The sequence below is a fragment of the Oncorhynchus gorbuscha genome, linkage group LG06, assembly GCF_021184085.1.
Source record: "Oncorhynchus gorbuscha isolate QuinsamMale2020 ecotype Even-year linkage group LG06, OgorEven_v1.0, whole genome shotgun sequence".
NCBI lineage: Eukaryota > Metazoa > Chordata > Actinopteri > Salmoniformes > Salmonidae > Oncorhynchus > Oncorhynchus gorbuscha.
Window position 1 is genome coordinate 33,345,671 of NC_060178.1, and position 14,811 is coordinate 33,360,481.

The following is a 14,811-nucleotide window of genomic DNA, read 5'->3' on the forward strand; positions in this document are numbered from 1 at the left end:
CCATTTTCAAACTACTTTACCGCCGACAGAGAACAAGCTAGCTAGCTAGTTCAGATCAGGGCGAGTCGAACGACAGCTTTGCATTCATGAAAAATCCATGTACTGACTGACCACCATCGCAAACCTCTACAAGGTGTTCCGCCTGGCACATACGTGAGAGTCTCATGCAGTCTTTTCAGCGTTGTTTGTTCGATAACTTTGTTTACAGAAGTGATGTCAACAATCACAGCTAACGTTAGCTAACTAAGTTAGCTATCTAGCTAACCGGACCGTAGATTTGTGAGTATAATTTAGCGACTAACAATTGATGAAAGTTTACTGGCAATAATATATAAGTTAGCTATAGCAAGCTAGACTGTCAGTGAAATCCTGTTTTTCCGTTTGCCATAACTTTACCTGGCCTGAACGACCTAGCTAACGTTAGCTAGCTAGCTGCAGCTTGATAGGATGAATGAGCTGGCTAACGTTACTTGCTCTGGTGCAATAGAAGCCCGTTTCAGTTGTCAATGCACTACCAGTCCATCTTTGGCTAGTCCAATAGTATTGGCTAGCTATGTAGTCAATAAACCGTAGTCAGCAAATAAACTAGCTATAACCACAGATGGAGTTGTCTCCGAATCTTTACTATGTCCTGTTTTGTAGACTGTTGCAGCAACAATGAGCACCAATGCAGAGAGGAAGTTTATCAACCTTCGGAAACGTCTGGATCAACTGGGATACAGACAGCCTTTGGGAATCGAGACCCTGCCACTGGTGGAAAGATTGTTCAGGTAAATACATATTCACCTCTGGGACATGATAGTAAATTACCAGTTGTATAGGGAGATGTTATTGCGTCCCATGTTATAGTGAATGAGGTTTGTGTGTTTCTTCCTCTATTGCAGTGATCTGATCCACACCACAGAAAGTCTGCGCAATGCCAAGCTCAATGCAGGGAAGACTGAGAAAGAAAGCCGTAATCTAGATGCCCTCCTTGAGCCATACAAGACGGAGAATGCCCGGCTGGTCCGGGAGAACAACGAGCTGCACCTTGGACTCCTCAAACTCGGGGAGGAGAAAGAGCGAGTAAGCAGAGGTATCAGTCCACACAGTGCCACTCAGTGAAGCAGTAGTCCATTCATATATGAATCCCACTGTCCTCTCGTAACAGAAATAACTGGTCTAACCCATTCATTTTGACTCCTTCTGTTATCACTGGGAATACATATATTTTGAAATGAAACCTGTCACTGCCCTTTGTCTCAGAGCTCAAAGCCTACATCAGAAAGCTGGACCATGAGACATCAGACCTGAAGTTCCTTAACAACCAGTATGTGCACAAGGTCCGCTCCCTGGAGAAGGACAGCAAGGCCAAGACTGAGCGCATTCAGCAGCTGCAGGAGAAGAATATGCAGGCTGTGGTGCAGACACCAGGTAGGACATAGACCCAACATCCACTGGCATCCACCTCATACTTCTATTACTCACCCACAAGTTATTCACTCAAGTTCTTAAGCTAGAGCACCACTACATGTCTTGTTTTTCTAACGTGTACATCCAGCCTCTATACAACCACACACCACAATGTTTCCATTAATGATGATTTGGCAGGAGGGAAAAAGCACAGCATTCCTTTCAGACGTCAGCGGATGCAGATTGATGACCTTATCCCGCCCTCCTCTGGCCCCACTCAACCTGTGGCGCAGCCTGATGACCCGTACATCGCAGATCTTCTGCAGGTGGCTGATGACAGGTGGGATACTCCTTGTAGCTGTTTAATCACTTTCAAGCAATTTATTTTGTATTTATTTAAACATATTAACAATGTACAATTAAATAGTATGCTAGTGCTATTCACATCAAGATGCATCAAAGAGATATATGCAATGTTTTAACTTTGTAATAACTAGGGGTATAACAGTTTACCAAAGTACGTATTGTGGGTTTGGGGGTCACGATTCGCTTTCGGTACAGTGGAAAATTCAATGCCAGCCGTTACTGTAGTTAATGTTTATTTATTTTAGAAAATAGAAAGTATTGGTGTTCCTGATTGTGCTCTCATCAGGTATATGGTGCCATATCAACACTTAGTATTTTCTTAAATCAAAATGCACAATTACTCAATAACAACACTAAAATAATGTGCAATATGCATGTGAAATCAATATGTAAACATGATTCAGACATTGTATAGGCTTATGCTATAATGTTTTCTTACAAAGAGAATAAGATGTGCATTTGTGACTCTCATAAAGGAGGCGTGTCTGTAGCGCGGTACTTCTCATCTCCCACTCCGGGGTAATGTAATGGGGCTGTCACAAAAAAAAGTGAGAGCGAAAGAGACACTTATCGTACATTTGGAAACTACGCTCATAGTAACCATTTACTTTGCACACGAACCACCGCCTGTTTTGGAATAAGAAGTAATGAATGTATTTACGTGTGGATGTCTTTGTTCGTTGTATGTCTTTGATGCAACCAATCAATTCTTCTATAGGAAGGGGTCGATTGGTGTAAGGCTCTGGTTGTCCACTAGAGGTCACAATGTCCTTCTTAGTTGTCCTGGCTTCAATGGGCTGTTTCCTCAGCAGCTACTTAGATACACCAATGGTTGTCTAAGATGCAATTTTTCTCCTTCACACCTCGTGTCTTTAGTCAGAGTTTGAAGCACTTTACACACGCAGTTGCAGACTGGCAGTACCCTGGTCTGGTAGGTGAGGTTATCTTCTTCACCTCGTGTTGGTTCACTGTTTCAACCATTTCCCACATGTAGCTAACGCTCCACGCTTTTCTGGTCTGGTAGGTGAGGTTATTTCCTTAGAGTTTCCAACCATTTCAACGTATGGACCATGGTCTCACGTCTTCTGGTATGAAATATTCATTCTTACCCAGTCCTTTTAAGCACCTTGGTTGAAAAGGGCAGTTCCATCATGCTGACAAGCTCTCTGACCTTATTCGGGGCATGGCTAGTTGCTGTGCAAAGTATAATCAAAAACTGATCTCGTTAGAGAACTAAAATCACATTCCTATCTTTACAAAAATAGTTTCAACCTTTTGCATATTGTCTACACCAACAATATGTGTCTACACCACGTATTGGATGGAATCTTGACATAAACAGTACGTACACTTTCCAAGGTCTGGTCATCGTCAGCCATTTGCTAAGCTGATCTGAGGCCTTGGATCCTCAGCCAGGAGATTCATGACACTATCGATCGTGTCCAAAGCATTAAGAACACCTTCGTAATATTGAGTTGCATTCTTTGAGGCATGGACTCTACAGGGTGTCAAAAGTGTTCCCCAGGAACGTTGGCCCATGTTGACTCCAATGCTTCCCACAGTTGTGTCAAGTTGGCTGGATGTCTTTTGGGTGGTGGACCATTCTTGATTCACATGGGAAACTGTTGAGTGTGGAAAACTCTCGCAGCGTTGCAGTTCTTGACACAAACCGGTGTGCCTGGCACCTACTGCTATACCCTGTTCAAAGGCACTTAAATATTTTGTCTTGCCTATTCACCCTGCTTCTTCACCCTATGAATGGCACACATACACAATCAATGTTTCAATTCTTAAAAATCCATCTTTAACCTGTCTCCTCCCCTTCATCTATACTGATTTGAAGGGGATTTAACAAGTGACATCAATAAGGGATCATAGCTTTCACCTGTATTCACCTGGTCAGTCTGAAAAAGCAGGTCTTAGTGTGTGTGTACATACATACAGTGCATTCGGAAAATATTCAGACCCCTTGACTTTTTCCACATTTTGTTACGTTACAGCCTTATTCTAAAATGGATTACACACACACGTCCAGCTCTTGAAAGAGTCTTGGTGGTTCCAAACTTTTCTATTTAAGAATGATGGAGGCCACTGTTCTTGGGGACCTTCAATGCTGCAGACAATTCCTTTAATCTCATGGCTTGGTTTTTGCTCTGACATGCACGGTCAACTTATATAGACAGGTGTGTGCCTTTCCAAATCATGTCCAATCAATTGAATTTACCACAGGTGGATTCCAATCAAGTTGTAGAAACATCTCAAGGATGATCAATTGAAACAGGATGCACCTGAGCTCAATTTCGAGGCTCATAGCAAAGGGTCTGAATACTTGTAAATGTAAATAAGGTATTTCTGTTTTTATATTTTTCGCTTTGTCATTATGGGGTATTGTGTGTAGATTGAGGATATATATTTCTTAATCCATTTTAGAATATCTATCTATATACCCCCCCCCCCCCCCAGTCCAATACAATATGTGTACCATTACAGTCCTAGTAATAACTTGTGATTAATTTTATCCTAGGATCCAGGAGCTGCAGCAGGATGTAACCAAACTGAAATTAGACCTTGAAAGAGCTCAGGGCGGTATCAAACACCTGCACATACAGGTTGAGGAGCGAGACAAAGAGATTGAACGTCTTAGTCGAGCACTTGATGGAGGGCGTCCTTATGATGTCATCTCCCTAGAGGCTCAGACCATCAGCAATGAGAAACTGATTGCCCACCTTAACCTGCAGGTAAGAACTGAAACCTGACCCACTTCACACAATGGGTATTACCCACACATTGAATTGATCTCCGCAACCTACCCTCAAATTGAAACTGACCACAAATAACTTACTTGTTTCTGTCAACACCAACAACCATTAACTCAGGCTTGCCAAAGTCCTTTGAGCACTTACCACACATTGACCTCTCGGTGTCGTGTTCCCAGATCGAGTACCTGCAGGAGACTAACAGGACTCTGGAGCAGAAGGTTCAGGGGCTGCAGCAGAGGAAGCAGGATGCATCCACCGAGGTGGCGGACCTCAGTGCCAAGAACCAGGAGTTGTGTCAGGAGCTCACCCACATAGACCACCTGGCCAAGCAGCTGGAGAAGGACAAGGACCTGGTGCTGGAGACTGCTGACCTGGAACTACAGGAGGCCAAGGTGAGAAAGGAGGAAGATGATAAATGGGAACAGGAGGAGTACTGTATAAAGACAGACAGAGGGTTCAATTTGAGGAAAATCTGTGGCCTGTTTTTCTCCTCAGAAAGAAATCCAAAAGCAACACCGAGCCTTGGAGGACTTGGAAGATGTAATCACAAAGTTAAGAAGGGTATGACTTTTTATTTATTTATTGGGCATATAAAGGCTTGTAGCCTTCACGTTCCTGTTAAAACTTAGCGTCTCAATGACTAGAGAATGTCTATCTGTTACAGTACCACATCAGATAGTTGTTAAAGGGAAACTTGAATCTGTGCAGCATTTTACTCACAATATCATAGTTGTATCTGACTCCTCTGACTGGATGTTTTAGGACCACGCTGAGGGAGACTACGAGAAGGACCGTCTGAGGAACCAGCTGGGGGAGCTCGGGGAGCAGAATGAGAAGATGGAGGGACTGATGAACTTCCTGGAGGAAGAGAAGAGGAGGCTTCAGGACAAACTAGAGAAAATGACTGATGCTGGTGAGTAGCAGTGTTTTTCTCCTGTCTCACGGGAACTTTGGGACTCAAATGTCTCTCATTGATTATAGTTGGCCTGAGCTGGCCTAAGCCCAACTGACTCTGGTTGCTGTATCTAGATAAAGAGCTGGTGATTGAGCTGGAGAGCATGAGGTCTAAACACGGTGTGTGTGGGAAGGACCGCTCCCCATCTCGCCTGGACGCATTTGTCAGGAGCCTGGAAGAGGAGCGGGACTATTACCGACAGGAGGCTGAGCGCTACCGCAGGGCCAGGGGACCAGGCGTCATGGACCACACCAACACCCGCAGCAGCCCAGGCAGGAGCCCCAGGGGGAGAACAGGCTGGCATGGCAGGGTGAAAGAGCCAGCCATTTATACTAATGCAAAGAATACATAGTTATGTTCTTATTTACTGTATATACGTACATAAACTCATGGTACTAGTTAGCCTCTTATATCATTATTTTGTTTGCATGTATGGTAAATCATTTATTTTTCTGAGTTATTTAGGGGGACAATGTTGATTTGGAGCTCTCCCGGACAGTGAAGGAGAGAGATGAGCTCCAGGCTGTACTGCTGGGTTTTGAGAGACACATGGAGGACATCCAAACCAACGTCAAGGCCCTTACTGCTGAGCGGGACCAGCTTAGTTTACAGTGCAAAAAGGTGAGACAGGCCAGGACGTGGCATATCAAATGAAAAAGATTGTTTCAGTGTAGTACCAAACATTTAAAGTCTCAAATACACATCTTACACCCTCCTCCGTTGGATCAGTATTTGAAAGCCAGTGTCTATGACGGCGGCACTCAAGTACTACTACTGTCCGGTCACACATTTTCTAGATGGCAAAGGTCTGGATGGATATTGTCATATAATAATCATGTTTATCGGTATAGTAACAAACTCCAACCTCGCGACCCCAAACTGTTTACACCCCTCTTGTTGGCGGAGAGAATTTGGTTTTAAAGCTAATTTCCTGCAAATCTACCCTTTTTTAAAGGTTTTTTTTTTTTAAACACTTTTTCTCACCAATTTGCCCAACATGAGAACATGTGAAAGCTGGTGGTTCAATATTCCCAGTTCTTCAATATTCCAAGTTAACCTCTCTAGGGTAGGTGAGACGCTCACGTCCCACCAGGCCAACATCCGGTGAAACTGCAGAGCGCTAACATTATAAATACACCATTTGTTATAGTAAACATTCTTGTAAATACATGCATCTTACATCATTTAAAAGATGAGCCTCTTATTAATCCAGCCGCTGTGTCAGATTTCCTAAAGGCTTTACTGTGAAAGCAAACCATGCTATTTTCTGAGGACAGCTCCCCGCACACACAAGTATTACTAGCATTTTCCAACCAAGCATTAGCGTCACGAAAGTCAGAAATAACATTAAAAATAAATTGCTTACCTTTGAAGATCTTCCTCTGGTGGCAATGCCAAGTGTCCTAACTACACAGTGAATGTTCGTTTTGTTTGATGACATCCATTTTTATAGCCGAACACGAAACATTTGTAAACCGCTTGCGTCGTGATTTCCGTCTCATTCAACTTTGGACGAAGCGTTCGTGGTAATTACACACACTAAATAAACGTTTATCCAGTCATGGTTGGTTTCATTGCAATCCTCTAGTTGTTACTAACACAACCATACGTGATGGTTCTTTTCCCGGGATGTATTGACCGAAACAAACCGATTTGAAGACACCAATCAATGACCTCATTGCGCACCAATGGTAGGACCGGTCTATTGTTGATTGACTGTATTTTGGCCCAATGACCACTGATCATCTTGAAATCTAGCTTGGAAGATAGCCAATGAGTTGAGGTAAACGGCAATATGTAATGGTTATACGTTCGAAGACCAGCCTTTGTAAAAGAGGTTCATTCGCCATTGCAAATCCTACTTGACGAAGCCACAAGTGTTACGCATAGCAGTACATAGTCAATTGCATTTTCAGTTTATATATTTCAATTATGGCGAATAAATCAGGAAAAGCTAAAACAAAGTCTAGGTATACAGATTTAACCCAAATTATAGAGGAAATTGATAGAGAAAGTGAGACCGAGTAAATAGTTAGCCTTGTTATTTAAAAAAACAAATAATAATAATAATATTTTTTGGTGTGTGTTAGAATAGCATTTATGTATTTTGTATATAGTTATTACCGTCAAAATGTATCGCTGTACCAATTTGGCCACTTGGGTACATTTGTGTGGGACACCTGGGTGACTTCATGCTCAATGTCATGTAGCTCGCTCATTTAAGTTATCTGTCTAAAACTTTGCTCGGCTATTGTTGCCATCTTATGTTGGGGCGGCAGAGTAGCCCCTAAAGGTTGCAAAGGTTGCAAGTTCAAATCCCAGAGCAGACAAGGTACAAATCTGTCGTTCTGCCCCTGAACAGGCAGTTAACCCACTGTTCCTAGGCCGTCATTGAAAATAAGAATTAGTTCTTAACTGACTTGCCTAGTTAAATAAAGGTGAAAAAACATGTTTTAAAAAAGTTCTTAATTAAAATCATCCCCAGCATCCTATCTATATGTTTGGCTGTTCTTGGTCATTTGAAATATGATGCCGCAACAATAAAGAACAGAAAACTTGTGTTTATTTCCTTGTATTTTCTTCTACCAGATTTATTGTGTTATTCTCCTACATTCAATTCACATTTCCACAAAATTCAGAGTGTTTCCTTTCAAATGATATCAAGAATATGCATATCCTTTCTTCTGGGCCTGAGCTACAGGCAGTTAGATTAGGGTATGTCTTTAGGTGGAAATTGAGAAGAAGGGGGTACCCCAAAGAAGTTAAGAAGTTTTGGGTTGTAGTTAATTATATGAATTATGCATCGACTATTTCCCTCTATATCATTTGTATTTCATATACCTTTGACTATTGGATGTTTTTATAGGAACTTTAGTATTGCCAGCCTAATCTCGGGAGTTGATAGGCTTGAAGTCATAAACAGCGCTGTGCCTCAAGCATTGCTAAGAGCTGCTGGCAAACGCAGTAAAGTGCTGTTTGAATTAATGCTTACGAGGCTGCTGCGGCCTACCACCGCTCAGTCAGACTGCTATATCAAATCATATACTTAATTATAATATAATAAACACACAGAAATACGAGCCTTTGGTCATTAATATGGTAAAATCCGGAAACTATCATTTCGAAAACAAAAATGTTTATTCTTTCAGGGAAATACGGAACCGTTCCATATTTTATCGAACGGGTGACAATCCTAAGTCTAAATATTGCTGTTACATTGCACAAACTTCAATGTTATGTCATAATTATGTACAATTCTGGCAAATTAGTTCACAGTTCGTAACGAGCCAGGGCGGCCCAAACTGTTGCATATACCCGGACTCTGCTTGCACTGAACGCAAGAGAAGTGACACAATTTCCCTAGTTAATATTGCCTGCTAACATGAATTTCTTTAAATATACTTATGTGTATTGATTTTAATAAAGGCATTGATGTTTATGGTTAGGTACAGTTGAAGTCGGAAGTTTACATACACTTAGGTTGGAGTCATTAACTCGTTTTTCAACCACTCCACAAATTTCTTGTTAACAAACTATAGTTTTGGCAAGTCGGTTAGGACATCTACTTTGTGCACGGCACAAGTAATTTTTCCAACAATTGTTTACAGACAGATTATTTCAATTAATCACAATTCCAGTGGGAAGTGGGAAGTTTACATACACTAAGTTGACTGTGCCTTTAAACAGCTTGGAAAATTCCAGAAAATGATGTCATGGCTTTAGAAGCTTCTGAAAATGTGTGGGCAGAACTGCAAAAGCATGTGCGAGCAGGGAGGCCTACAAACCTGACTCAGTGATGATCCTAACTGACCGAAGACAGGGAATTTTTACTAGGATTAAATCTCAGGAATAGTTCAACTGAGTTTAAATGTATTTGGCTAAGGTGTATGGAAACTTCCGACTTCAACTGCACATTTGTGCAACGAGTGTGCTTTTTTCGCCAATGCGCTTTTGTTAAATCATCACCCCTTTGGCGATGTTGAAGTAGGCTGTGATTCGATGATAAATGAGCAGGCACCGCATTGATTATATGCAACGCAGGACAAGCTAGTTAAACTAGTAATGTCATCAACCATGTGTTATTAACTAGTGATTATGTGAAGATTGATTGATTTTTATAAGATAAGTTGCAAGCTAGCATTAAATTTACCTTGGCTCCTTGCAGCCACAAGGTCCTTTTGACGATGCACTCGTGGTCAGCCTGCCACGCAGTTTCCTTGTGGATTGCAATGTAATCGGCCATCATCGGCAGCCAAAAAGGCAGATTACCGTTTTATGAAAACCTGAAATCGGCCCTAATTAATCAGCCATGCCGTTTAACCGGTCGACCTCTAATATCTATGTCTTTACTGTAGGTTCAGGAGGAGCTGAGGCGGGTCCGTACAGGATCAGAGCTGTCCACAGAGGTCCTGAAGCTGAAGGAGGAGAGGGAGCAGGCTGATGCTGTCCTACAAAGGATCACCTCCGAGAGGGACACACTCCGAGAGAGACTAAAAGTTGCCCAGACCTGTGCTCTCACAGACCGAGAGGAAGAGGAGCGGAGGATCCTGAACCTGGAAAACACCATCAAGACTGTGAGACTGATCAACTTCTCACCAAATCAAAGCCAAATGATCCTGTCACAGTTGATCATACTACTTTTTGTAGATAGAACACCGTACACAGATTTTACAACCACCGTGTACTGCGCTGTCAATCATGTCTGCCTCTGACATTATTACCACCTCAGCTGATCTTACATGCATGATGTACCAGGAGTAGAGTGTGTTATGGTGTGTGTTTTTGGTCCCCAGTTGGAGAGGGAGCGTCTGGACCTGCGGTCTCAGGTGTCAGTGCTGAAGGATGGCAGGGTGGCTATAGAGGAGGAGCTGAAGGCTCGCTCCACTGCCCTGGTCCACACTGCAGAGGAGACGGCCCAGCAGAGAGCTGAGTCCAGCGCACTACGGTACTGTCTGTCGGTGTCCGTCTGTCTTTCTTTGCGTGGATGTGATGTCATTTATGTAATGTAGTGATGGGAAATGGCTAATTCCCGCTCTATGTTCAGGCTTTTGCAGGAGCAGATGGAACAGTCTCTGTTTGACACACAACACAGGCTCTCTGTGAAGACCAACGAGCTCCATGCTGCTCACCAGCAGATGGAGAAACTGGAGGAGAAAATAGGTGAGGGGTTTGTGGATGCAGGGGTTAGTTAGACCTGGATATCTTACACACTGTTTCCCTTTGTTTATTTCTGAGATGCTTTTTAAAATATTTGTTTAAATAAATAAATAATTCCATCAGCTGAGTTGAGTCGCCATGGCTCCACCCAGAGAGACGGAGTTACTGTGCTCCAGAAGACTGTCTCTGCTCTGGACAGGGAGAAGGATGCTCTGCAGGATGACGTGGACCAGAAGACTGAGAGCCTGGCCCTGCTGCAGGACGAGCTGTCCAGGAAGGTAGGGCACTAGATACCAGTAACTGGCCTGTACATGTTAGAGGGTCTAGAACTATAGGAGTAGGCAGTCCTGCAGAGTGAGCACTGTTCCGTCTCTCGTTCTGCAGGAGAAGACACTGGAGGAAGTTAGACTTACTGTTAAAGACATGGAGAACTCCCTAGAGTAAGTGTACACTCTTCTTGTGTGTTTTGAGTTGTCTGTTCGTGCATTTGTGTGAGAGGCATGTCTACTGAATATATATGTGTGTGTGTGGTGAGCGAGTGGATCAGTGATATTGTGTTGTACCTGCAGTCAGCTGAAGGGGGCACTGAGCAGCCGTGAGCGGGAGATAGCCAGTCTACGCAGACAACTTGACTCTGCCCAGGAGGAGCTGTCTGGAGTGGGGAGAGACCGAGAGATCGCCCTGCGAGAGAACCGGAGACTACAGGATGACCTAGCCACTATGACCAGGGAGAACCAGGTACAGCGCACAGTTGGATAACGGAGCTTTTGTGAACAGAACAAAATTCTGTCACCCACAATAGACGTATCTAACTTGGGGGCACGTTTACCCTACAAGTTATTTTATTTAATTGGGATGCAAACATTTCATACATACTCCGTTTTCATGGGTCTCATTTGCACGTGTTGTGTGTCCAGGCTGTGCATGCCGAGATGGAAGAGGCCTTGCATGAGAAAGACGAGCTGAAGATGAGAGTTCACTCCTACATCTCAGAAGTGGCCAGGATAGAGAATATAATGCTTGCGAAGGTAAGCAGTAACACTCTACACAGCAGTAGTATATTCACACTAGATGTTTCCCTCAAAGGGATTGTATTCTAGTGTAGATATTACAATTGGATTATGATGTATCTACTGGAATTGATAATGGCTGTTTTCCAGTGTTTAAGCCATCCTCCAGTTGCTATGGAGTCCTTCCAATAGTTTTTAACTGATTTAAATAATGTTGTCTTCCAGGAGAAGGAGAACAGGGAGATGCTGGAGCGGTTCCGGATGGCCCATGGGGAGTCAGAGGACCGGGAGCTGAAGCTGCAGCACGCTGAGGGCCTCAACAACTCCATCCGCCTGGAGCTGCTCTCTTCAGACACAGAGAGACGACACCTCAGAGAGACTGTGGGACATCAGGAGAGAGAGATCCAGGAGGTGAGACTGGGGGGGGGCAATGTGGGTGGAGAAAAATGCTGTAGATAAAGCTTAAAATGGGTAGAGTTTGAGTTTTGTTTAAAATGTCCAATAGCTTATGATATGTTCTTGCCTACCTCTACCCAATATCTACTGTACTGAATTCACTTGCATTGTTGCAATTGGTGATGAGGATGCCTGCTCTGTCCCAACCTTATAGCACATGAATGCCCTGCAGGCATACGAGGCCCAGGTGTCGTCCCTGGCCCGGGGCATGTCCCGGCTGGAGGAGGAGCTGCAGGCGGCCCGGGGGGAGAAGACTGTCCTGCTGTCTGACCTGGCCTCTGTCAGGGAGCTCTGTGTCAAACTGGACTCAAGCAAAGAGCTCAGCACCCGCCAGCTCACCTCCAAGAGCATGGAGCTGGAGAGGGTGAGCAAACTGACCGCATCTCAGTCCTCCACCCTTTTCTTTTCCCTTCATAAATTTAGCAATGGTGGAAATGTACACCACACACGTGTGTGTGTGTGTGTGTGTGTGTGTGTGTGTGTGTGTGTGTGTGTGTGTGTGTGTGTGTGTGTGTGTGTGTGTGTGTGTGTGTGTGTGTGTGTGTGTGTGTGTGTGTGTGTGTGTGTGTTTAAATATAAACACACACACGTGTGTGGTGTACATTTCCACCATTGCTATATATATATATAAAATTGTTTTTTTACTCAGTAAATATGGACTTGGTATTTTACCAAATAGGGTTATCTTTAGTATACCACCCCCTGAACTTGTCACAATACAACTTATTGGCTGAAATGCATTAAGAAGGAAAGAAATTCCATAAATGTACTTTTAACAAGGCACAGCTGTTAATTGAAAATATTTCCAGGTGACTACCTCATGAAGCTGATTGAGAGAATGCCAAGAGTGTGCAAAGCTGTCATCAGTGTGGCTACTTTGAAGAATCTAAAATATATTTTAGATTTTTCAAACACTTTTTTGGTTACTACTTGAGTCCATATGTGTTATTTCATAGTTTTGATGTCTTCACTATTATTCTACAATGTTGAACATAGTAAAAATAAAGAACCCTGGAACTTTTGACTACACACACACACACGCAATGCATGTACCAATAAGTTGCGATACAGGCCTTACAGGCTAAATGCAGGAACCTCAGCTATAAGAGTCTGTGTAGTGTCGACTCTGCCTTTCATTATGTCTGTTTATGAGCTTGTGCTGCTCTCGTAGATGACAGGAGAGCTGGAGGACGTGCGCTCGGAGGCAGAGCTGATGAAGAAGCAGCTGGCCAGTGAGAGGCTGACTGTCCGTAACCTAGAGACACTTCTCTCCTCCAATCGGCAGAAGGAGTTCCACACTCATTTGAGCGCCAGCGAGAGGGAGTCGGAGCTGAAGGTTCTGCGGGACAGACTCGCCCTAGCTGACAGCAAAACGTAAGAGAAGGTCCTAAAGAATCCTCGGGCCAACGAATGTACTTCTTCACAGACCCACTGATTACACACAATCTTGAGTCTTACTGATTTAATAAAGATAAGTTACTGTGTGTGTGTGCAGGGCAGGGCATGCCAGGGAGGTTTCACTACTCCGAGGGAAAGTCTCTCAGCTGCAGACAGAGATGGACGTGCTGAAGAGACAGCTGACCACTGAGCGCTTTGAGCGGTGAGCTGAATGACTCTATGTGTCCAGCTTATCAGTCACCTACCTCAATAATCCAAATGTTTGTTTGCATGTAATTGAAAAGGCTGAGAGCTACTATCTGTCCCTCATGCCCTTGTTGTCTCTCTACCTCAGTGAGAGGGCTGTGCAGGAGATGCGCAGGCAAGGTATGTCTTTCTCCTCACTGCGGAGCTCCTCCCCCCTGAGCAGATCTCTGAGTCCCCGTCCCCCCTCCCCGGAACGGTCCATCCTGCGAACTCCAGAGCGCTCTACCGACCGGTCACCAGAGAAGTGAGTTACACTCACAATACTACGTACGTGCTTGCACAGACACATCACACCACTTCCTACTTTTATATCCATTCTGCAATCACTGCGATCCCCTAGCATCTATAAAACAGACTTTATAGATCACACTGATTTGTAGTCAAGCCTGTAATTGATGCGACTTCCCTTTTCCTCCACAGAATTGTGAGCTTTAAGGAGTAGAGACACCCGACAGACAGGGAAATGAAGGAGCTGGAGTGAGTGCGTGAGAAGCCTGTAAGGGTATCAGTTTGGACGCATCACACAAATGATTCACACACAACTTAGCAACTCTTGTGTCCAACAAAAATGCTTCGAATGGTCTAAAATGCCACCGTCCTTCTCTATGAAGGATGCAATAACTTGGATCAAAGTTGAAATCATGCCGTCCTCTCACCAAAGATAATTCCAGTGCCAATTGTTTGAAGAATTTGATTGTCTATATTATGTTTCTCCATGGAAAAAAATAGACTAATTGAGCTACTAATAGTATTGTCAAATTGAAGTGTACCTTGGAGGTACTGTACATTTTCTGCTTATACTTGGGAGATCCATAGGTGATTGGACTGATATACTTTTACCAAATGTATTTATAAGAACCTGGACTTGGTTATTAGACCACTGATAGGAGAATAGGTCATTAGTTCAGCTTTGTGTTCTGTGATATTTTTTACATGTTTAATGTTACATATTATTCCCATTATGCCTAAATTAATAACTTATTCATTCAAATAAAGTTTTGTACAAACAAATTCACTGCACTCGTCTGTACCTTACATCAGAGACAACACAACAGCCTTTAAATGACCCATA

At 43.4% G+C, this 14,811-nt stretch overlaps 1 protein-coding gene across 4 annotated transcripts; it reads left to right on the forward strand.

Annotated features, from left to right (window-relative positions):
* Window positions 1-20: 20 nt before the first annotated feature.
* On the forward strand, window positions 21-14,801 carry cep135 (centrosomal protein 135). Of its 4 annotated transcripts, none has more exons than XM_046353033.1 (24): window positions 21-153; window positions 643-770; window positions 885-1,075; window positions 1,246-1,413; window positions 1,591-1,732; window positions 4,283-4,496; window positions 4,694-4,909; window positions 5,013-5,078; window positions 5,280-5,430; window positions 5,547-5,782; window positions 5,938-6,093; window positions 9,828-10,046; window positions 10,266-10,417; window positions 10,517-10,632; window positions 10,753-10,907; window positions 11,014-11,069; window positions 11,199-11,367; window positions 11,547-11,657; window positions 11,865-12,050; window positions 12,250-12,459; window positions 13,267-13,469; window positions 13,591-13,695; window positions 13,828-13,983; window positions 14,160-14,793. In XM_046353033.1, the coding sequence occupies exons 2-24, from the start codon at window positions 658-660 to the stop codon at window positions 14,179-14,181; spliced, it is 3,513 nt and encodes a 1,170-aa protein (XP_046208989.1). In that variant the 5' UTR covers window positions 21-153; window positions 643-657; the 3' UTR covers window positions 14,182-14,793. The 4 variants fall into 4 exon arrangements, with proteins under 4 accessions (XP_046208989.1, XP_046208991.1, XP_046208990.1 ...); XM_046353035.1 differs by having other exon boundaries at window positions 29-279; window positions 12,268-12,459; window positions 14,160-14,801; XM_046353034.1 differs by having other exon boundaries at window positions 29-279; window positions 13,828-14,006; window positions 14,160-14,799.
* The last annotated feature ends 10 nt before the right edge of the window (window positions 14,802-14,811 follow it).

Excerpts from the sequence above, each read along its gene's own strand:
- cep135 (XM_046353033.1), top strand. The coding sequence starts at position 658 with ATGAGCACCAATGCAGAGAGGAAGTTTATCAACCTTCGGAAACGTCTG. Across the intron at positions 5,431-5,546 it reads AGAGAAAATGACTGATGCTG|ATAAAGAGCTGGTGATTGAG; the intron begins GTGAGTAGCAGT and ends TGCTGTATCTAG. Across the intron at positions 10,633-10,752 it reads GAAACTGGAGGAGAAAATAG|CTGAGTTGAGTCGCCATGGC; the intron begins GTGAGGGGTTTG and ends TAATTCCATCAG.